Source organism: Mustelus asterias, chromosome 2 (assembly GCF_964213995.1).
Source record: "Mustelus asterias chromosome 2, sMusAst1.hap1.1, whole genome shotgun sequence".
NCBI lineage: Eukaryota > Metazoa > Chordata > Chondrichthyes > Carcharhiniformes > Triakidae > Mustelus > Mustelus asterias.
The window spans coordinates 106,440,028-106,465,129 of record NC_135802.1 but is presented as its reverse complement, the minus strand read 5'-3'; the positions used below and the strand labels follow the sequence as shown (position 1 = coordinate 106,465,129).

The 25,102-nt window shown below is 39.9% G+C and overlaps 1 protein-coding gene across 1 annotated transcript in view; it reads left to right on the top strand.

Annotated features, from left to right (window-relative positions):
• tax1bp1b (Tax1 (human T-cell leukemia virus type I) binding protein 1b) overlaps nt 1-25,102 on the top strand; it is a 137,053-nt gene that overhangs the window by 10,979 nt on the left and 100,972 nt on the right. Inside the window, exons 2-4 of the mRNA XM_078239869.1 lie at nt 856-1,047; nt 24,006-24,108; nt 24,496-24,683. Coding sequence (XP_078095995.1) covers nt 871-1,047; nt 24,006-24,108; nt 24,496-24,683 — 468 coding nt within the window. The 5' untranslated portion in view covers nt 856-870. The remainder of the gene's footprint in view (nt 1-855; nt 1,048-24,005; nt 24,109-24,495; nt 24,684-25,102) is intronic.

Genomic DNA, 25,102 nt, shown 5'->3' with positions numbered 1-25,102 from the left:
AAAAAATCTGAAGTTTTTGTGCTTGTTTTGTCTGATTGGACTGTTTTAAATAGATGTTTTGTGGTAATTTATATATCAGCATCAAATTCTTTGCACCTGTTTGAATATTTGGCCCAATACTTAGAGCAAAGTCATCATTTTGACTTGCGCCATTCCCCGGTGCTGGTGATCTGTCAAACAAGAACATAGAACAGCACAAAACATAAAAAAATGAATTCACACTGTCATTTAGCAGCCTTAGAGAAGTTATTCACTGGCTGACATTAGCTAATTCAGCAGACTAGGAGTTGTATCCAAGACCTTCCTAGTTACTGCCTAAACCTGTTGAGTAAGAAGTCTCACAACACCAGGTTAAAGTCCATAACTTTATAACATAAAGTCCATGGACTTTAACCTGGTGTTGTGAGACTTTTTACTGTGCTTACCCCAGTCCAACGCCGGCATCTCCACATCATAAACCTGTTGAGCCAGCATTTACTGAAAAGTCAATATGTGTGCTGTCAGTTATGAAGTAATGATGCAATTATTGCATTAGTTGAAGACATCCTTTTATTCTATTACATAAAATTTACTAGCAGTCTTTAAAAATGCGTTCAATGCACTGTCTCCCAACAGTAAACACCTCCTGCGTTTTATTTCTGTTTACTTTCAAAGGCCTGCTCAAACCAGCTTCTATGATCTCCCATTTGGCCATCTACCCATATTCTCAATTCATGTTCTCTGTATCAATTCTCCTCTCCACTTGTAAAGCGCTTTGGGATATTTTGACTATGTAACTGTCAAAAGTGTTACATGTTATTTAAACAAGTTACTGAATGTGTTTAAGCAACTTGATAATTGTTTTTGATTTTACAGAAATTGTGTTGAAGAATGGATGTAGTTCATAGTCCACTGCCATCAAGCAGCACGATGCAAACATCTAATTTTGCTCATGTGATCTTTCAAAATGTGGCAAAAAGTTACCTCCCTCATGCTCCGCTTGAGTGCCATTACATACTGACTCCATACATTAAGCCACATCAAAAAGACTGGGTTGGCATCTTTAAGGTAAGTGCATGTGACTGTTGTACTTTTTAAGATGTTGCGTTTATCATTTTATAGTGGAGCTACTGACTTTCTTTAATGAATTGCCAGAACTCATGCTTAATTGATTCAACTATTTGTTTAATATAACAACTAGTTGATCTCTTGTGATGTTGCACACACTGAGTCAAAACAAAGCAGACATTTTTGGGTCAGGTTGTTTTATGGCAGATAATTGAAGTGAGGAGGCGAGCAGAAGAGTAGAGGATGGATGGATGTAGAAGATGGATTGAATGGGTAGTTCCAAAAGGCAAGTTGGAATTCCCTCCTGTTCGCCTCCTCTCCTGCACTCTATTCATTCCATTTCCTTTCTCCCTCCTTGACTTTTGACCTTCCTTTCTGTCAACAGGGGATGGAACTTAGTTCAGAAATTTACTTTGGTTGAAGAGTGGAGGCTATGGCTATGAAATTTGGCTGTTCAAAAAGGAATCTAGTGGGGGAGAAAGAACAAACATGCTCTTGTCATGGGGGAAGCGTGCTGACTTTCTTCACAGTATTGAATAATCTCAACAGGAGGTGGCAGAATTTTACCAGAATGTTGGAGAGGTTGCTGTTCCTCAAAAGGAGATAGCCCTATTTGTTGCTTAGTGGACAAGTTGTATTGTCAAGAGCATTTCTTACTAAACCCTGCTCAAAATTCCTCTTGGTGTTTGGCATTGATGTTCTGCAGCTGGGTGAGCTGGGATTTTCTGCCCTGCCCATCCCACCGGTTGTGGGACCAGAAAATCCCGGCTGTAGTATCTGAAATGGGTAATTTTGGGTGGGTCTGATGCTTTATTTTCATTAAGCGAATCCTTGATATGAGAAGCTCTGCACAAAGCTGCAATGTATCGTGCCAAAGAAATTCAAACTTGGTTCTGTTGCCAGTTTGTGCTGTGCATTCTGATGGTATAATTCTTTCGGCCAGTTAGATAGAAATTCACACGAGAAAGGCGTAGATCGCTTAAACACTGAGTGGGGGATGGGGTTTAGAATGATCAAAATCATTACCTGGTTTTAATATAGGGAGAGAGAGGAAAACAGTCTATGTACAATGAATGGGATAGTTCCAACACAGTTGGTCATACTAAATAGCTGTTACATCCCCACCTTCAGGTCCTTTAGAATATTTTAACCACCCATCTGGTAAGACCCAGGCCAGAGACTTCAAAGTGTTTTGTGAAGTTAACCTAGACCCTAAATTTTACATTTGATTTTGGCAACTGTGAGCATAACACGTTTCACTCCAGGTATGATTCAAGTGACCCAGTAGGAAACTTTTTTCAACAAAAAGTTTATTTAAGAACACAGTTCTTAACACAATGGGTGGCACGGTTTTACAGTGGTTAACACTGCTGCTTCACAGCGCCAGGAACCCGGGTTCGATTCTCAGCTTGGGCCACTGTCTGTGTGGAGTTTGCATGTTTTCCCCGTGTCTGCGTGGGTTTCCTCTGGCTGCTCCGGTTCCCTCCCACAGTCTGAAAGACGTGCTGGTTAGGTGCATTGGGCATGCTAAATTTCCCTCATTGTACCCGAACAGGTGTCGAAATGCGGTGACTAGGGGATTTTCGCAGCAACTTAATTGCAGTGTTAAAGTAAGCCTACTTGTGAACACCAATAATTAAACTTTAAAAAACAATTAGAATATTGCAAAAATAAGTAGCATAACTTTTACCAATTACAAGATTTAAACATGGCACAATATAATTCTTAACAGCTAGCTATATCTGTTGTTCCAATTTAAAACAATATCCCACGTACACCCTTTTCAGAATTAGTTAACACAAACACTGGCCAACACGTTGGATTCACACATCCACAAAGGAGCCTGGCTCCTCTTGGATTCACCTTAACTGAGGAAAAATGAAGGTGGTTTGGTAAAATATGGATTCATGCAAACTGTATTGGAAGACTTAATCTTATACCAAGTTGGAAGGATGTGTTTTATCTCTGTTTTGGGAAAAAGGCAGATTAATTTCTCCATATCCAGATCCATCACGTTATCAGAATGGTTAATTCAATCATATTTTTAATCCAGTTATTCTGTTTATGCTTATAGGTATGTGATGCTTTAAACAGGTACTAGACCTAACGCTTTATTATTGTGGAGGCAATTGTGGTGTAGTTGTATTTTCTCTCGATTAGTAATCCAGAGACCCATGGTAATGCTCTGGGGAACTGGGTTTGAATTCCAGCATGGCAGATAATGAAATTTGAAATCAATAAAAATCTGGAACTGAAAGTCTTAACAGTAACCATGAAACCATTGTCGAAACAAATCTATCTGATTCACTAATGTCCTTTAGGAAAGGAAATCTGTCATCCTTGCCTGGTCTGGCCCACATGTGACTCTGGATCCACAACAATGTGGTTGACTCCTCAGGATGGGTAGTAACCGCTGGCCCCAACAGCGATTCCCATGGCTGAGCCAGCGATGCCCATGTCCCACCCATGAATAAGTAAAAAAGAATACAAATCATGCCTTACACTTCCGTTTTGTTCTTTTGCAGTCTGATTGGTCTGTAAACTGACATGCACCAGTTGGTCTTTGTTGAAGCCAGTGCTGATGGTTTGCATCAAATACCTGCATATTTTTCAGTACTTCCTCCAGTTACCCTTAGCAATGTAAATTAATAGAAAAGGGGAGGAATAACATTGATCAAGTGTCCATAAGATAATTGATTTGATTTATTATTGTCACATGTATTAGTATACAGTGAAAAGTATTGTTTCTTGCATGCTATACAAAGCATACCGTTCATAGAAGGAAAGGAGAGAGTGCAGAATGTAGCGTTATAGTCATAGCTAGTGTGTAGAGAAAGATCAACTTAATGTGAGGTAGGTCCAAACGAAAATCTGATGGCAGCAGGGAAGAAGCTGTTCTTGAGTCAGTTGGATGACCTCAGACTTTTGTATCTTTTCCCCGGCGGAAGAAGGTAGAAGAGAGTATGGCCGGGATGGGTGGGGTCCTCAGTTATGCTGGCTGCTTTGCCGAGGCAGTGGGAAGTGTCGACATAGTCAATGGCTGGAAGGCTGGCTTGTGTGATGGATTGGGCTACATTCACGAACTTTTGTAGTTTCTTGTGGTCTTGGACAGAGCAGGAACCATACCAAGCTGTGAAGCAACCAGAAGCAATGCTTTCTATGGTGCATCTGTAGAAGTTGGTGAGAATCATAGCGGACATGCCAAATTTCCTTAGTCTTCTGAGGCGTTGGTGGGCTTTCTTAACTATAGTGTCAGCATGGGGGGACCAGGACAGGTTGTTGGTGATCTGGACACCTAAAAACTTGAAGCTCTTCACTCTTTCTACTTCGTCCCCATTGATGTAGACAGGGACAGGTCCTCCACTTACACTCCCTGAAGTCAATGACTTATCTCCTTTGTTTTGTTGACGTTGAGGGAGAGATTATTGCCATCGCACCAGTTCACCAGATTCTCTATCTCTTTCCTGTACTCTGTCTCATCATTGTTTGAGATCCGACCCACTACGGTGGTGTCATCAGCAAACTTGAAAATTGAGTTGGAGGGGAATTTGCTAGCTTCTTGATCTTTAAGCAGTGGCTCCTCCACAGAAGTTTTACTCAAGTGATTTTATTCCTAGCTAGAAGCTGCATAGTTTTATAAAAAAAAGACTAAAATTCCACAGTGAGTTCCTGACCTTCACCTCTGCTTGCTGTCTGATTGCAGCTGCCTGGCAAGGTCCTGACCTAATCAGCTTCAGTTTTTCTGCTCTGCCTAATTATTCCTTTATTCCTCCTCTTGGAATGAGGTCTGGCCTCAAGCAGCTGAATGCCTTGACCCCTTTCTCTGACAATGGCAAGAAAAGAACATTTTTGTTTTCTCATTTCCTATTTATTTGAAGGTGTTCACACATGCTGGAGTATATTTGCACCATTGCTGGCCTGTATCACATCCAAATGACCATTCCTGATTTGGTTTATGACATTTGCCAGGATTGTTGGGAGGCAGTTCAATGTGCTCCTTGCTGTTTAAATGACACAGATTGCTGAATATCAAGTGGGGATTGAGCCTGCAATTTTTCAAAGAATAATGCAATTCCAGCATGGAAATAGGCCATTAAACTCAAGCGAGGACCCAACCCAGGTATGTTGTGCATTTATGCAATAGAGTGTTGGAGGAGCTGACAACTGTATACAGTACAACATGTTCCCACAACTGATCAGAACACTTGATTTTTATCAGTCCACTACTGTATGAATATAAAACCTGCTGAATCCCCACCCACATCTGGGTTTCCTAGATTTGACTGAAGACCCCCTCAATCAGGTTGGTCAAATTATTAGCTTCAGTAATGTGATTGCAAAAGATTGTACTAAACTTGGAATCATTTTGTTTTCTTAAAAGTACAGAAAAGGACAGTAGTCAAGGTCCAGGGACAAGATTGAAAGTAAATCATACTACAATAAAGCTTGCCATGATTATTGTAGTGTTCATACATTTTATCAAAGTGTTTTAATATAGCGATGCATAATATGAAACATAGTGTTTGCCAATAATATGAGCATTTTGTTACACAGCATTAATATATTAGTTGGCAGTATTATTTTATTTCTTCATTCGTGGGGTATGTGTGCCGCTTGTTGCCCTTAAGAAGGTAGGGGTGAGCTGCTGCCTTGAATCGCTGCAGTCCACGTGTTGTGGGTTGACCCACAATGCCGTTAGAGAGGGAATTCCAGGATTTTGACCCAGCGACTGCGAAGGAACAGCGATATATTTCCAAGTCGGAACAGTGAGTGGCTTGGAGGGGAACTTGCAGTGGTTGGTATTCCCATGTATCTGCTGCCCTTGTACTTCTGGATGGAAGTGGTTGTGGGTTTTGAAGGTGCTGTCTAAGGATCTTTGGTGGATTGCTGCAGTGCATCTTGTAGATAGTACACACTGCTGCTACTGAGCGCAGTGGTGGAGGGATTGAATGCTTGTAGATGTGGTGCCAATCAAGCGGGCTGCTTTGTCCTGGATGGTGTCAAGTGTCTTGAGTGTTGTTGGAACTGCACCTGTCCAGGCAATTGGACAGGTGCAGCAGTATTCCATCATGCAGGTGCAAAGCAGTATTCCATCATGCTCCTGACTTGTGCCACATAGATGGTGGACAGGCTTTGGGGAGTCAGGAGGTGAGTTACTCACCGCAGTATTCCTAGCCTTTGACTTGCTCTTGCAGCCACTGATTAAAGATCAGTGGGGCTACAATCCATAACTATAGATTAAAGGTTATGGTCCCACTCCAGGACTTGAATACATATGTGAACTAACTCACTAGTCTGGATTGAAAGAACTGGCTATCTTGAGATCTTGTTCATATATTTGGATACAAGTTAAATGCTAATTGAGAAGAGAGTAGGATTGACAATCTGGAAGAATTGGATAAAATAGCCCATCTTCTGAATTGACCTTGGATCTGGCGAGCTACTTAGAAAAGTTTGGGAAATAATTTTGCCTGGATTAAATGAACATGGATCTGAGTTGAGATTAGCTTCACCATCAAAGTAATAAATTAAAATGTTTCAGTAAAAGTTTGATGTTTTGCTAACTGGATTTCAGTTGTGAAAATCAGATGAAATATTTGCCAGGTGGTGTATAATGTGTGAAAGTGTGAGCGTTTCCACTTTGGCAGGAAGAATAAAAATGCAGTACACTATTTAAATGGAGAGAAATTGCAGAACTCTGCGGTACACAGGGATCTGGGTGCCCTGGTACAAGAATCAAAAGCAGCTACAACAAGTGACGAGGAAGGCATCGTGAATGTTGGTGTATATTGCAAGCTAAGTGGAATATGAAAGTAGGGATTATGGCAGTTGTACAGGGCCTTGGTGAGATCCCATCTGGAATCTCATTTCAAAAAGATAATTAACACACTCCTGGGATGCGGGGCAGGGGAGTGGCGGGGGGGGGGGGGTGGTGGGGTGGGGGGTTGGTTCTGATGAGCAAAAGTTAGACAAGCTTGAACTGTATCCATTGGAGTTTAGAAGAATAAGAGGTGATCTTATTGAAATGCATAAGATCCTGAGGGGATTTGACCGGTTGGATGCTGAGAGGAAGTTTTCCCCAAGGAGAGAGACTGGAACTATGGGGCAGCAGTTTACAAATTAGAGGGTTTCATTTAAGGCTGAGGTAAGAAGATATTTTTTTCTCTCAGAAAAATTGTTGTTAGTTTGTGGAATTTTCTTCCCCAGAGAACTGTGGGACAGGGTCCTTCAATATGTATAAGGTTGAGCTAGATAGATTCTTGATCGACAACAGGCAAAAGGTACAGCAGGTAGGTAGGAAAATAGAGTTGTGACCACATCAGATCAGTCATGATCTTACAAAAGGACAGAGCAGGCTTGAGGGGCTGAATAGCTCCTAATTCATTTATTTGTATGTGCAATTACTAATGAACATTTCCACAGTTAAATGGAATTTGCTGCATGTGTTAGAAAATGTTATTGAAAAAATTGTTAAAACTTGTTGTAATTTGTCTTGTAAAATAATTGTTTGCAATGGATATCAACTATGCTGTAAAACTAATAGAGTAAGAAGTCTCACAACACCAGGTTAAAGTCCAACAGGTTTATTTGGTAGCAAATACCAGAAGCTTTCGGAGCGCTGCTCCTTCGTCAGATGGACTCCATCTGACGAAGGAGCAGCGCTCCGAAAGCTTATGGTATTTGCTACCAAATAAACCTGTTGGACTTTAACCTGGTGTTGTGAGACTTCTTACTGTGTTCACCCCAGTCCAACGCCGGCATCTCCACTTCGTAAAACTAATAGCCCATAGTAAAGTTCAAGATTTTTGAAGCAAATAAGATTTCAAACTTAAGTTTAATTCCTTCTTCATCAGCACCACACTTGTGTGAAGTTTTGCCTTTGATCCACCAGATTGTATGTGGGTAAAACGTTGGTGGGAACAGTGGGCTAGCAAGTCATGAACATTCAAACTAATTCTTGCTCATTCTGGTTTGGAAGGCGAGCAAATGACAAGGCTGTGGCCCACCTGTTTCCACCTAGTTTGGCAAGCCACTGGCTGTTGTTTTTCTGTGGTTGTTGCTTAGTGAGATTTTACAGTAGCTTGCATGTACAGGTTGATTTATAGCATTGTAATCTGGAAAAGAATTGCAAGCCATAATGGTGATATGTACGTTAAATCATTTAATGGAGTTCTGTTTCTAAAGGTATATTAGACATCACTAGTGCCATCTTGTGGCAATCTTTGTTGGTTACATGACTAAGGAATTCATTTCTATATTAAATAAAAATAAAGTGCTGGAAAAACTCAGTCAGTCTGGCAGCATCTATAGAGAGAGAGACAGAGAAACAGAGTTAACCTTTTGAGTCCAATTTCACTCTCCAAAGAAGAGTCATATTGGACTTGAAACATTAACTCTGTTTCTCACTCCACGCATGTTGCCAGATTGCCTGAGTTTTTCAAGCACTTAGTTCTTAGTTTGCGCTTCCAGAGTCTGCAATATTTTGCTTTAATTTACTTTTCTATATTAGCATTTTATATGGACAACTGAATGAGTTGTACATGGTTTAAAATGATTTAATATGAGGTCCTAAATATTTGTAATATTCAAAGATTAGGATCCATGCAGAATACAAATTACAACATTTGACTGAACTTTCCGTTTTGTCAGCATCTTTTATGTTGTATTTTATTCTATGATCATATGCCAGCAAACTTTACATTTAGATTTCTATCTATTTCGCTTCCCTGAACATAAGTTAAGTAGAATTATGAAGAGTCTAAATAAAGGATGCTTGCATTATTAAGGCTATCTGAACAGGGCGGCACAGTGGTTAGCACAGCTGCCTCATAGCGCCAGGGACCTGGGTTAGATTCCCGGCTGGGGCCACTGGCTGTGTGGAGTTTGCACATTCTCCCCGGTTTTGTGTGGGTTTCCTCCGGGTGCTCTGGTTTCCTCCCACAATACTAAGATGTGCAGGTTATGTTGGTTGGCCGTGCTAAATTGCCACTTAGTGTCGGGGACCAGCAGGGAAAATACCTGGGGCTACGGGAATAGGGGCTGGGTGGGATTGTGGTCGGTGCAGACTCAATGGGCTGAATGGCCTCCTTCTGCACTGTAGGGATTTTATGACTTAAAAATGTGAAATAAGGAGTTTGTTTCTGCCCAAGATTTCTTCTTTCCTGAAGCTGTTCAGCCATACAAGAGGTCTAAAGGTCTCCATTAAACCTCTATTATCTTCTCCAAGGGGATTTTTTCACATAAAACCTAAACAATGATTATTAGTAGGATATTTAAAACAGAGAGAATGCTAATCTCAACGGAGAACAAACGATTTATTGGATAATCAGCAGCAGCAGGAATTGTACTGTTTTTCCTTCTCATACCTACCCTCTCCACACTGAAGCTGCCTCTAGTGCCGCCGATGCAGCCTCAGCTGAGATCAATTTTTTTTAGCACAAACCAGCAACACCACACGTCATAGTGACCATTGGTGATAACCGCATTCTGAAGACAATTGTCAGATTGGAGGGTGGGTTGGTGAGGAAAGAAATGGAACTATAAACAATTTTGACTTGAAGGTAACAGCTGGAATTCTCCTATCTCGCCCTCGACTGGGATTCTCCAATCCCGCTGTAGTGAATGGAATTTTGACTGAGTTACGTTTTCGCTGGCAATGGTGGTGTGGTGAGTGAAACCAGAGAATCCCAGCCAACACCTATAAACATAATAGGAAAAAGATCTGTTAAAGTAAGCCTGGAACTGGTGAATTTTTTTTTGCTGCCTTCATGTCCTGAAAATTCTGGATTGAATATTCTCATTACAACACAGAAGGAGGCCATTCAGGCCCCGAGTCCATACCAGTTTTCTGTACGGTAATCCATTCTGTCCCACTGCCCCATTCTATCCTCTTAGCCCTGCAAATTTATTGCCCTCATGTCCCTATCCAATTTCCTTTTGAAACCATTGATTGTCTCCACTTTCACCACCCTTCATGGGCAGTGAGTTCCAAGACTTTACCACTCCCTGTGTGAAAAGTTCTTCCCTGTATCTCTTACCTTAAACCCTCCTGGTCTTTGTATCCACAAATAATGGGAGCAGCTTTTCATTATCTACCTTATTCAAATCTGCCATAATTTAGTACACCTCTATTAAATCTCCCCTTAACCTCCTTTCCTCCACGGAGGACAACCCCATCTTTTTTATGCCAACATTGTAGCTAAAATTCCTCATCTCGAGTTATTCTTGTAAATTTCCTCTGCACCTTTTCATGGACCCTTGCATCCTTCCTAAAGTGTGGTGAACACAATTAGTTGTGGCCCAGCCAGTTTTATAAAGGTTCAGCACAACTCTGCTTTTGTACTCAATACCTGTACTCATGAAGCCCATAATCCCACGTGCTTTATGAATTACTCTATCAACATGTCAAGCCACCTCCAATGATCGATGCAGATGAGCTCCTAGGTTCCCCTATCCCTGCACATTCTTTAGAACTTTGCCATTAAGTCTATAATGCCTCTCCCTATCCCTTCTGCCAAAATGCATCACCTCATACTTGTCACATGTCTGCCTAATCTGCTAGCCTATTTAAATCCTGTTGCAGGAGATTGGTATCATTTCTCACTGTTTGCCACACCTCAGTTTGGAACCCTTGGCAAATCTTCTTTATTCCAATATCCAATTTCTGTACAAATCAAAAAAGAAATTATGGTGCCAGATTGAACGGCACCTGTCTATTGTCCTCCTGTCTGAAAATCAACTATTCATCACAACTCACTGCTTTCTGTTCTTAAGTAATTTCTTTAGCCAGCTGACACTGATCTCATTATTCAATGAGCCTCAACTTTGTTCACCAGCCTTTTATATATGGTACTTTGTCAAACACTTTCTTAAAATCCATAGATGACATCCACAGCTTTGCTGCCTTCAACCTTCTCTGTAACATCTTGGAAAATCAATTAGACTACTTGAGCACATGTCTTCTACAGGTCGTGCTGGATCTCTCTAATTAGCTCAGACTTCAACAAGCATCTGTTGATCTTTTTCCTATTCCTGTTTCTAAAAACTTACCCACTGCTGGTGTTAAACTGACCAGCCTGTAGTTACAAGGAATATCTTTGCATCTTTTTTTTTGAATAAGGATGTAATGTCTAGCGCCTTCCCATATCTAGAGAGTACCCCTTTTGCCATCCTCACCCCTTAGTAACCCAGGCCGCAAGCCATCCAGACTATCACTCTTAAGCCGAATCAGCCTTTACACTCCATTCTTTCTGTTCATTTTCACTTCATTCATAGTGTCATAGTTATTCTGGTACAGAATGAGGTTATTCAGCCCATTGCATCCATGATGGCTCTCCCTACCTCTGTCATCTCCTCTTCTACCCTTATTTTTCAGCATCTACTTCCTTAGTAAATATCAATACAAAGTACTCCTTTTAGTATTCTAACATTCCATTGCACCCCAGCATACATCACCATTGTCGCTAATAGGACCATAAGACATAGCAGAATTTGGCCACTCAGCCCATCGAGTCTGCTCCGCCATTCAATCATGGCTGATATTTTTCTCATCCCCATTCTCCTGCCTTTTCCCCATAACCCCTGACCCCCTTATTAATCAAGGACCTATCTATCTCTATCTTAAAGACACTCAATGACCTGGCCTCCACAGCCTTCTGCGGCAAAGAGTTCCACAGAGTCACCACTCTTTGGCTGAAGAAATTCCTCCTCATCTCTGTTTTAAAGGATCGTCCCTTTAGCCTGAAGTTGTGCCCTCTGATTCTAGTTTTTCCGACTAGTGGAAATATCGTCTCCACGTCCACTCTATCCAGGCCTCGCAGTATCCTGTAAGTTTCAATAAGATCCCCCCCTCCACCTTCTAAACTCCAATGAGTACAGACCCAGAGTCCTCAACCGACAAGCCCTTCGTTCCAGGGATCGTTCTTGTGAACCTCCTCTGGACCCTTTCCAAGGCCAGCACATCCATCCTTAGATATGGGGCTCAAAACTGCTCACAGTACTCCAAATGGGGTCTGACCAAAACCTTATACAGCCTTAGAACTACATCCCTGCTTTTGCATTCTAGCCCTCTCGACATGAATGCTAACATTACATTTGCCTTCCTAACTGCTGACTGAACCTGCATGTTAACTTTAAGAGAATCTTGAACAATGACTCCCAAGTCCCTTTGTGTTTCTGATTTCCTAAGCATTTTCCCATTTAGAAAATAGTCTATGCCTCCATTCCTCCTTCCAAAGTGCATAACCTCACAATTTTCCACATTGTATTCCATCTGCCACTTCTTTGCCCACCCTCCTAACCTGTCCAAGTCTTTATGCAACCCCCCCGCTTCCTCAATACTACCTGTCCCTCTGCATATCTTTGTATCATCTGCAAACTTAGGACCTACTCTGGCAGTAGAAGATTTTTGGGCTCCCTTTTATGTTAACTGCCATTTTCTATTCTCTTATTCTCTCGTCACTTCTTCCCTCAAATTATTGTAACTGGCCTGGTTCTCACTTGAATAATTCACCTTGCATGCAACAAACACACTTTTCCCATCTACCTTCTATTTCTCTCATACAAGGAGTCCTGGTTTAGTTCCCTTTCCTTTTGCCTTAATTAAAATTTGTTTAGAATCATGTTTACATTTTCAATGGTTCAAATTGTATAATGCCAAACATATCTTTTACGAAGTGACTAAAGAGTAGTTTTACATATCAGATAAAACCTCAAATTCACTGGAAGTTTACCGTAGAGTCCTTCAGTAGCTAGCTGATGTTTTTTTCCCTTAACGACAGTTATAATACCCTTGCTGCCACTTCAACTAATATTCACTCATTTAGCACAGATTGGAAATCAATCTTCTGGTCAGTTTAGCTGCACTTAGCAAATGAGTCGAGTAGTGTGATTTTCATTTTATGTATTCACAATTTTTAAAAAGATTGAAGAATGGATGGTGCTTGGGTTGGTATAGAACCCCAACATTAACTACCTGGCTTTGAATTCAACACACTGATGGGAAAGTGCTCTTTTTCTTCCAACTCGCATGAAATGAATGTTGATCTTCAGAACCCTGAAGTTGCCACTCAATACTGCTTAAGTGCAACAGTGAGACTTGGGTGAGGAGCTGAATGATTTATATAGCAGTTAAATGCTAATACAGAAATGAAAAATGTACTGCATTCCCTGATGATGACAATGTTCATCTTCAACACCAAAATGAATCAACTTCAAGAAAATGATTAAATCAAGTGGAAATGTTAATTTTCCGCAAAGTGATCCAATCGTGCCTTTAACGAGATTCTATCAGGACATATCTCAGAAAAGGAAATGGTTTAAAGACTTTTGAGTAACATGAATATCATTTAATTTGTTTCAATTTATTCCTGAGCATTTTTAAAGCGATGTATACTGCTGAAGATTGTGACTTGACAGAGTGAATGCTGATTATTACAATAGCTCAATAAATTAGAATTTGTTTTCTTAAACAGTTTAGCTCCATTTGTTTTCCGTATTAATTCCTGCTTTTTAAAAAGGATCCTAAATCATGAGCATCCATGTTCTAGTCTGTGTATTGATCTGCACACTTTTTAAAGTCTACCACTGACTAAACTGTTAAAATACATCTATTTTTCAAAAAAAATTCCAGCAATGGTGAGCTAAATGCTGTTTACATAGTGTCTTACATCCAGCACACCTTGTCATGTCACATCTCCTAAAATTGTGACTTCAGAGTCATTGTAGCATAAGGTTCCATATTTCATAGTATTACTCATCCATAAGACAACCAGTAATGAGCACTTCGCTATCTGATGATATCAATTATTTGATTGAATAAATATTAAGGTGGCAAAGTTTTTTTCTAGGGCTAAGATTTGTCAATGGGAACATAAAACAAGCCAGATTGCTCGAATGTGATCTTGTGGTCGTCAGCCAGCATTTTCCTTCATTGAAGTAAATACGCACAAGTAGAAAAAACAAGTTAAACGTGAAAAATCCATGTAAAATTATTAAATTGAGCAGTGACATTGGTTATTTAATGTTATAGATGTATGCTGGGCATATCCTGCCCATTCTGGCCTCTGCTTCCATCTGTAGCCTATGGTTTGAATTGGAATTTCAATCCGGCTTTGAATGCTGAGGATAAAGGCAGTTTTTGAGATGGAAGTGCGTTGAGAGTTACAGCCATCATCTCTGTCTATAAAACTATCAATTTCTAGCTATAGATGTTTACATTGCAAAACTGAAAAATTTATGAACAAGTGTGGGACAGAAGTGTTGCGGGAACGAAGCATGGCTCTTTTCGGCGTGTTTTATACAGTTTAAGGAGTCCAAAAATTGATGGTTACATTAAATTTATATTTGAGGGTTACTGATGTTTGATCCCAGTTGAGCCACATGTGTTCAGAGTCAGTGCTTTCTCGCCAAATCAACACCAATTCAGCAATGGATCAGGATGGCACATGGGCCCAACAATATGTGAATCTTGGTTTTTATCCAGCATTAAAATATATGTGGGAAATGAAGAGATATAAAGCTTTTAGGACCCAATAAATAACTGAGAAATAAAAGACTATTTTGGGTACAGTAGTTGCTAAGTAGTTCTTAAATAGTATTATGAATATTATCTCCAAATATAATAATCTTCAGTAGCTGTAAGGTGGGTATGATAGGCCGGTTATTATTGCATTCTTTTAATCAATTTGTTGTACTTTAGCTATGGTGAAACTTTTATTAGACTTTACATGGAATCGCCTGAAATATTCAGCATAGAAACAAGCCATTTGACTTTATGCCGCCTCAACTAACTCATAGAACACCTACAGTGCAGAAGGAGATCATTTGGCCCATCTAGCCTGCGCCAACAGCAATCCCACCCAGGCCCTATCCCCATAACCCCACATATTTACCCTGATAGCCCCCCGACACTAAGGATCAATTTAGCATGGCTAATCGACCTAACCCGCACATCTTTGGAGTGTGGGAGGAAACTGGAGCATCTGGAGGAACCCACTCTCAGTATAACTCTCCATTCCCTTCTCCTTTATTCGTTTAACTGGCCTCCCCTTAAATCTATTATTCCTGAACTACTATCCAATGTTGACCTCATTTTAACATTTGAAAATTAACGTGACCACAATCATTAACAAAACAGCGGTCATATAGCATTACAACATTAAGTATATGATTAAATTTCGTGTACTTATAGATTAAAACACACACATACACACACACATACGTGCACAAACAGTGTATTCAATCCCTCTCTTACACGCAGGTCAATTAGCCAGGGGAGGCGCAGTAGTTCTGAAACCCCAGGCCAGTGTACAGCTATGATCCTACAGGTGACATTTTTTAAATGGTTGACAAAATACCCAAGATCTGGAGACATTCAGGGTCAGGGTAGGACTGGATGCCACTTGGGCCTTGGTGCTAAGGGGAAAGTTTACTCATGGCCCAAACACTATCTCTGCTATTCTTGTGGGATCACAGCCCACATTTTGGAAACAACTGCTTTAAATGCATCTATACAATTTACCTCAACTACTCCTTATGGTGGTGAATTCCACATGCTCATCGCGCTCTCAGTGAAGTTCCTTCTCAATTCCCTGTTTGATTTCTTGGTAACTACCTTAAATTGATGTCTAGTGTTTGTTCTTCCCTCTAGGTGGAAACACTTTGCATCCACCCTATCATGTTCCTGTGATTTATCCTGCTGCAGGATTGCAGTAAATGTAACCATGCTGCAGGTTGTGGCTACAATGAACAATGCCACAGTAGACTACGAATATCATGGGCGGCACGGTTGCACAGTGGTTAGCACTGCTGCCTCATAGCGCCAGGGACCTTGGTTCAATTCTGGGCCTTGGGTGACTCTCTGTGTGGAGTTTGCGCATTCTCCCCGTGTCTGCGTGGGTTTCCTCCGGGTGTTCTGGTTTCCTCCCACAGTCTAAACATGTGCGGGTTAGGTTGATTGGCCATGATAGATTGCCCCTTAATGTCAGGGGGATTAGGAGAGCAAATATGTTGGGTTACGGGGATAGGACAGGACCTGTGTGGGATTGTTGTTGCTGCAGGCTTGATGGGCCAAATGGCCTCCTTTTGCACTGTAGCTCTTTGATAACTATGATAACATGTGGAAAGGTGTTTTAAGTATAGTTTTAAAAATCAGAAACATTTGTTTTATTTGTCATTGATAGCAAGGGTTTGGGCTTTTGATTTGCACACGTAATATTGATTGTGAATTTTATTATTAGAAAATTGTGAACATTTGTGAACATTTTTACGGTTCTAGATAGGCTGCACACAAGGTCGGGTGATACAAGTAGTGCAGGCTCGGCGCTGTAACTGGGGGGTACCAAAAGATGTGCTGGAGAATGCCCACCATTGATTGATCAACCTCCCCTGCCCCCAATATCTCACAATGTGCAAAAACTGTGTAACTGACAGTTAAAAGCATTTGTTAAAAAAGGAACTTTAAGAAGGCGGAGAAGTACAAAAAACTGCAAAGTTTAATCTTTTGCATTTTAAATATATTGAGTATATTTTCCATACAGAATTAGAAGGCTGTGTGCTATGGAGACAGATGTGTGAGAATTATTCTGTTTAACTAATAGTCATCATTTCTGAAGGGTGTAAATTCAAAACTTTATTCCTTTATGGATGCTGGCCAATATGCGTATTTATGGCATTTTCTGTTTTGGTTCGTGGTCTGTTTTTTTTCTATTCCTCCCATATTTGATAAATTGACAGTGAAAATCAATTGAAAAATGTGTACAGAAATTAAAAATAACATTCAATTCCTTCACTGCTATTTTACTGTTTAATACTTTTATGAAAGATGTTAGTGGGGCATTGGTTTGTGATTTGGTGCAGCAGTTAAAATTCCATCTGTGATTATAGAAACATAGAAAAACTACAGCACAAAACAGGCCCTTCGGCCCCACAAGCTGTGCCGAACATATCCCTACCTTTTAGGCCATAGAAACATAGAAAAATAAGTTCAGTCCCTAGAAGAGTTTTAACAAGCAATCATTTTTGACAATGTTGTCACCGTTCTGATAAGGTCCAATGATGTTGACGTGAAATCTGGCCTTTCATTGAAGATCTCTTTTTGTAATTCTTAGAGATGTGGGATTAGCAAGTTGTCATCACCTTTTACCCCTCAAGCCAAGTATGTATGTATATTGTTAATGTGCTGAGCTGGATGCAGCTGTGAGTTTCAGTGCAATTCAGATAGATTTTAAATGATCCTATAAAAAAGTAGTCATCACCTTGCAGCTGTCACTTTATACCCACTCTTATCACCTGCATAGAGAAGTGACTGTATTTATGAGATCAGAACTGTTATTTAAATCAGTTTTCATTATTAATATTTGTTTACCAAATGCAAATAGGCAATGGTGAAAATTTAAAATAAGCGAGTTATTTGTTACAATCAGAGGTGTATGTTTTCAAAATGCAATTAACCGTTGCTATGATAAATAAAACTAGGTAAATAACATGAATATGTGCTTACAAATCTGTGCTTTAAACAAATCTACTGTTCAATTCCTTCCATATTGTAGCAATAAATTAAATGTAACGAATTCAAATGTCAAAAAGAATTGCAAAAGAATTGCCTTTATTAATACACTTTTATGAAGTCCTCTTAGAATGTAGCAAAGCCTGCTCGGTTAGCTGTTGCGACAAGGGAGCAATTAGCTGAAAGGCTTCTTAAATGCGTTTCATTTAATAGGCATTGCAGTAATTGTTGGTTTGAGGTTCATTTAATTTGGAATTAACACTTGTTCAGTTGAAGACCAGCTTTCTCTTGTGGATTATGAGTGTTTATGATAGTAGGAGCTGTTACACGGAAGATCAAAAGAAATGATGTGGCCTGTAACTAGTAAATGTTCAGCTAAACCTGTCAAAGCTGTAACACCATTCTTTGATGTCGGTAAAATAGAAACTTTAAAATAATTATCAGGGTGTCCTCATGAAGTGATGAAAGTGTGACTTAGATGTAAGGCATAGCTAATTGTTTTGAATTAGCTTCATGCATAAGTATTTGGTCTTGATTCAACTTATTTGAGTAAGAATTCTTATGTTAGTGCTTAACAGCAGTGAAAAGGTGAAGAAGGGCAAAAGTGGAGCCTTCAACCCAGGAACATGTAGAGTGATGAACCAAAAGGTTGGAGAAAAATAAGAAAAATGTATCTTTGCATCCTCTCCGCAAAATTGCTAAACTATTTTGTGTGTTCATAGTTATTCTCTTCTTTTTCAGTTATTTCTCCTTCCATTCTTTTTTTTTACAGTGCTACAAAACCATCCTATAGTTGAGTGGCCAGGTGAACTGTTTTATTTGTCAGTGTAAATCTTATGAGAAAATGCATAAAAGTAGGGCTATTTGAATCTGCTATTTTTATTGCATTTATTTCTGTTTTTGATTGAGAAACCACATAACGCCACAGTTGATTGTCCTGACCTGAAATAAGGAGCTACATTGTAGTCACCCAGGACACCAAATAATGTTCAATAAATCACAAGCTGTTGTAGTGTGCATAGTTGTAACATTCAATAGGTGATGTCACAAAAGTCTTTATTTAATCTCAACACAGCAATAAAATAGTTTATCCTCTGGACCAGAACTGTGTTACCTTTTCTTTAGCTCTGACGTTTAGTCTAGACATTTTTTTTCTATTTGAGGTATATTTTTAAATTTCAATTTCTTAGTTTTATCACACAATCATAGAATCCCTACAGTGCAGAAAGAGGCCATTCGGCCCATCAAGCCCGCATCGACAACAATTCCACCCAGGCCTTATCCCTGTAACCCCATGTATTTATCCTGCTAATCTCCCTGACATTAAGGGACAATTGAGCATGGCCCGCACATTATTGAACTGTGGGAGGAAACCGGAGCACTCGGAGGAAACCCACGCAGACATCGGGAGAGCATGCAAACTCCACACAGTCATCTGAGGAATTGAACTCCGGTCCCTGGTGCTGTGAGGCAGCAGTGCTAACCACTGTGCCACCATGCTGCCCCTTGAGAATTTTTTTAGTGACCTATTGAGATTGGAATTTTGTTTTCATTTTGAAATTCTTTTGAATAATTGGAATATTTACTGAGGAATAGCAGTGTAAAGTTTATAATTAGTGATACATAGTCAATCAGTGATGTTCAACAGAAATGACTAAATGCAATAATAATAAATACTTTGTATGCATTCTCAGTTAGGTGTACAAATTCACGAATCAGACATCTGCCATCATTCAATAACCAAAGAAGTAAAGCACCCATAGTGATCAAAGAACTTGCATACGTTGCTTAAGATTCTCCGATTTTAATTAGCAAATGCACAAAGGTTAAAGTTGTATATCTATTGTGAATATGCATATTGAGATCACCAGTCTGATGGCAGTGTTTATTACTCTTTTTTTATAATTAGCTGTATTTCCAGTTCGTCACATGTGGGTTGTGCCTAATGTATTGGATAATGTTGTTGTAGATCGTAGAAGGAGTTGAGAAGGTCCCTTGATATGTTTATGGGACAAGAGAACATTTGAAAAAGAACATGGATTGAAGAATTAATTTCAACAAGTAGAGGGGGAAAATAATTCATCGTTCTTATTTAACTCCTTTCCTCGTCATCTTTTCCATCAGAATTTTATGGCTTAAATCCCAAATGTGATTATTGTTTTACATTGATGTTAAAAGTAGATGGGCATTCAACATGGTCAGGTGATAAAATGCTGCTTATTAAAATGAAGTATGCAATATAAGTACTCCATTCAGCTATTTCAACATTATTAATGAAGTTTGAGGGTCTTTTATATATGTTGCAAGTACCACTGCTGAGCAGCAATTGATGATGCAATTTGAATGCTATACTGAACAGCCAGGAATACAATTGGGAAGAAATTCTGCTCAAAATGTATAATCAGACCACATTTTGTGTACTGGTCACAGAGTAAATCTAGAGAATTAGGACCCCTAGCCAAGAGTGGTGCAAAAAAAAGATGTTTCAAACCAATTTTAAAAATATTGAAGGTGGAGAACAAGTCCTTTTACACACCAAAAATGATGAATCATGTGAAATAGCCACAATTTTTCCATGATTTGAAGCTGTGAAATTAACTAATAGGACATTCAAGTCAACCAAACCGTGCTGACGTTTCTGTTCCACTTGAACCTTTTTGCATCCCTCCTCACTCTATCAGCATAACCTTTTTATTCCCTTCTCCCTCATATGTTTATCCAGTTTCCTCTACACTATTCAACTCAACTGCTCCCTGTACTGGTGATGAACCCAGGAAGCATTTAAGAAACAATTGGATGGTGGGACTGTTGTCGTTGTCTTCAGCGCTCACTCGCTAACGAGAATGATTGACCACCTAAGAAACTGTGTTATTAGTCATGGGCTCTGTAGCTCCTTCCATGGCTGATGAGCCCAATCCTAATGCCACATCTTTGCCTGCACACTTGGCAGAAGTTTCCAACAGATGGAATCGGTTTTTGGATTTGGGCTCCTTTTCCAGGCCTCCTCTTGCCTTTGGGTGTCCTTTGAAGAATTGTGTCCCTGCAGTCAGGAGGTTCCTTCAACTAGCTCTCATCTGAGCAAGTGTCACCCAAGCGTTGATGTATATGTTGCATTTCTTGAGGTAAGCCTTCAGGATGTCTTTAAAGCACTTTCATTGCCCTGTTGTTCGGGAGCTATCCTTGAGCTGGCTGAAGATTTGATTTGGGACTCTAACACACATGGCCAACCCAGTGGAGTTGGCTTTGGATGATCATGGCCTGGATGCTGATACTCTTGACTCCTTCAAGGACATTGATGTTGGTATGCCTGTCCTCCCAGCTGATGCAGAGAATCTGTCTCAGAAGTGTTGATGGTACCTCTTCAGGGCCCTGAGGTGGCGTCTGTATGTAGTTTGTTTCTGAGCCATATAACAGACTTGGCAGGACAACTGCCTTGTACATGAGGACCTTGGTGTCAACACAAATGTTGTGTTCGTTGAAGACTCTCGTCCTTAGGCATCCAAAGATATCACTCGCCAATTGGATACAATGTTGGATCACTGCATCGATGTCAACCTTAGATGAGAGGTGGTTCTCCGCGTAGGCAAAATGTTCCATGTTTGGGAGGGTTTCTCCGTTGATCCTGATGGAGGGAGAGACCAGATCTTGTGCTGGACAGGTTGGTAAAGGACCTGAGTCTTCTTGAGGTTGAGGCTGAGATAGATTCTTTAGTACGCTTCTGCGAAGTTGTCAAATATGGCTTGGAGAATCTCTTCTGAGAGCATGGAGATGATGACGTCATTGCCATCTGAAGTTCCACGAATGATGTTTCCTCATTTGTCTCCTTTCTTGAAGACAGTGGCAATGACGACAACAGGAATTTCTTTTCCCAGATTTTCAGAAAAAGCTGATGGAGCTGATAGGCAATCTCTTCTCCAAGTTTGAAAAACTTCAGGGAATCCAATTCATCCTTGCAGTTTTGCACTGGTACTCAGAAAAAATCCCTAGAAGCACTCATGACCTATACACATGAATAATGTTGATGTCTTATGGAATTATTTAGCTAAAATAGGCAAGTGCTCCTCTTTGAGTTTATTTTCAATTGATGCTCAATTCATAGTAAATACATATAGATGAAGTAAGACTGAATAATGTATATATTAAATATTACCTGAAGCATATTTAAATACTACGAAGTACAGAGCATACTTTTAAATTGATTTCCATTGACAGGGATGTCTTATGGATAGGTTATATTTGCTTTTGCTGTACAGAGTTATATAGTTGGCCATAAAACTGTGTGTTAATCACAGTTCTTATTGGTCCTAACTCAATATGGGTTAGCCATACACACATGGGTGTTTTTGGAATTTACATTTATTAGTATTGAATAATACACATCTAGATAATGTCCTGATTCATGAACCTCAAACTTAGTTTTCAGGCACAACAAGTGATTAGGAAGGCAAATGGAATGTTGGCCTTTATTGCAAGAGGAGTGGAATGTAAAAGTAGAGAAAATTTACTGCAGCCATAGAGGGTTGTGGTGAGACCACATCTGGAATACTATATGCAGTTCCTTATTTGAAAAAAATAATTAGAACCAGTTTAGAGCAGCATCACTCGACTCATTCCTGGGATAAGAACATAAGAACATAAGAACATAAGAAATAGGAGCAGGAGTAGGCCATCTAGCCCCTCGAGCCTGCCCCGCCATTCAATAAGATCATGGCTGATCTGACGTGGATCAGTACCACTTACCCGCCTGATCCCCATAACCCTTAATTCCCTTACCGATCAGGAATCCATCCATCCGCGCTTTAAACATATTCAGCGAGGTAGCCTCCACCACCTCAGTGGGCAGAGAATTCCAGAGATTCACCACCCTCTGGGAGAAGAAGTTCCTCCTCAACTCTGTCTTAAACCGACCCCCCTTTATTTTGAGGCTGTGTCCTCTAGTTTTAACTTCCTTACTAAGTGGAAAGAATCTCTCCGCCTCCACCCTATCCAGCCCCCGCATTATCTTATAAGTCTCCATAAGATCCCCCCTCATCCTTCTAAACTCCAACGAGTACAAACCCAATCTCCTCAGCCTCTCCTCATAATCCAAACCCCTCATCTCCGGTATCAACCTGGTGAACCTTCTCTGCACTCCCTCCAATGCCAATATATCCTTCCTCATATAAGGGGACCAATACTGCACACAGTATTCCAGCTGCGGCCTCACCAATGCCCTGTACAGGTGCATCAAGACATCCCTGCTTTTATATTCTATCCCCTTCGCAATATAGGCCAACATCCCATTTGCCTTCTTGATCACCTGTTGTACCTGCAGACTGGGCTTTTGCGTCTCATGCACAAGGACCCCCAGGTCCCTTTGCACGGTAGCATGTTTTAATTTGTTTCCATTGAGATAGTAATCCCATTTGTTATTATTTCCTCCAAAGTGTATAACCTCGCATTTCTCAACGTTATACTCCATTTGCCATATCCTCGCCCACTCACTCAGCCTGTCCAAATCTCTCTGCAGATCTTCTCCGTCCTCCACACGATTCACTTTTCCACTTATCTTTGTGTCGTCTGCAAACTTCGTTACCCTACACTCCGTCCCCTCCTCCAGATCATCTATATAAATGGTAAATAGTTGCGGCCCGAGTACCGATCCCTGCGGCACGCCACTAGTTACCTTCCTCCAACCGGAAAAACACCCATTTATTCCGACTCTTTGCTTCCTGTCGGATAGCCAGTCCCCAATCCACTTTAACACACTACCCCCAACTCCGTGTGCCCTAATCTTCTTCAGTAGCCTTTTATGGGGCATCTTATCAAACGGGATGGAGGACTTATGAAAAAAGTTGGACCTATATCCATTGGTGTTTAGATGAATGAGGTGTGGTCTTATTGATCATAAGATTTTGAGGGGAGTTGATAGTGTGGATGGCGGAAAGATGCTTCCATTTGTAGGCAAACTAGAACCGGGGACAAGGTTTAAGAATATGAGGTCTACTATATAAGATGGAGATGAGAATTTTTTTGTGTCAAACATGTATTAGTCTGTGGAATTCTCTTCCCCACTGCAGAAAGCTGGCCATAAATTTATTCAAGGTGGAGTTGGGCCGAATTTTGACAGGCAGGAGTCAAGGATTATGAGGGGAAAAATGCAAAGTGGAGTTTGAGATGCAACCAGATCAGTCATATTCTTATTGAATAGAGGAGTAAGCTCGAAGAGCTGAATGGCCTACTCCTGCTCCTAGGCCTGACTCCTTATGCTACTGTTTTAAAGTTTATTTGACATTTTTTAACTCTATTCATTAACTTTCAGTATTGCAAAAAGTATGTTTGTTGTTAAACAGAAGTTTGGAAATATATCACTTAGATATTCTTAGAAATGCGCACTTGTTGGTAATACTTAGAAGGTACAGTATATGGAACATGAATATTGAGTGGTTCATTTATTTTTTTGTGTGGTTAGGTTGGTTGGAGCACTGCTCGCGATTACTATACGTTTCTGTGGTCTCAAGTACCAGAAAATTATGCAGAAGGAATTTCATTTAATCGTGTCATCGTTTTCCAAGGTAAGCAAAGTCAAACACTTGATAGAATTCAGAACTATGTGGTTTTTAAAAAAAAAAGTTACTTCTCTAGCATGAGCTAAAATACTGCATTGATCTAAAGTTGAAATATAAACAGCAAATGCTGGAAATACTGAGCAGGTTGGGCAGCATCTGGAGTTGAATTTGCTCATGTATTTCACAGTGCATTCTCTGGATGTTTCTGTGCTGGTTTAGTTTAAAAGCAATTACTGTCAAATTGTTTTGTGGATGCATATTATGCAATGATTTTTCCATGATTTGAAACTGAAATTAACAAACATGGTTCTCTGATTAACACTTAATAAAATTAAGTGAATTGGGCATTTAAAGTTGAGAAATGTTTGCTTAAAAAATTATATCTTGTAACAGGTTACTATCTTCCAAATGACGATGGGGAATTTTATCAGTTTTGCTATGTAACACACAAGGGAGAAATCCGAGGAGCAAGCACACCTTTTCAGTTTCGCGTGCCGTCTCCCACAGATGATCTGCTTACCATGGAAGATGACGCAAACTCTGATATGCTGGTGGTGACAACAAAAACTAGTTTTCTTGAGGTAGGATGTATCCAATTTTTATTTAAATATCAATGTTCAAAATAAGTGCAGTGGCAACCAAGTGTACAGAATATGTTTAGATCTTGTCCCTATAGAGATTTCATTAAATTAGTTAAAAATATATACGTAAGTTAAAACATTTCTAATACTCAAAAGACATTAATGCATAGGCTATGAATGCACCTTTTGAGAACCATCATTCAAATCTTTTGGTTCTTTTAATATTGCCATGAACTTTGATAAGTTACTTGTAACATTATTTTAACATGTAGAAAGACTACGTCGCTTGATTTGGTGCTCCATGCTGTCCATATAATTGAATATTTTGGATTCAGTTTTATCAACTGTATCAACCAACCACAAAAACTCCCACTTTTCAAAATATTCTACATATTTTAGTTTTGTGCTGCAATAAAGCA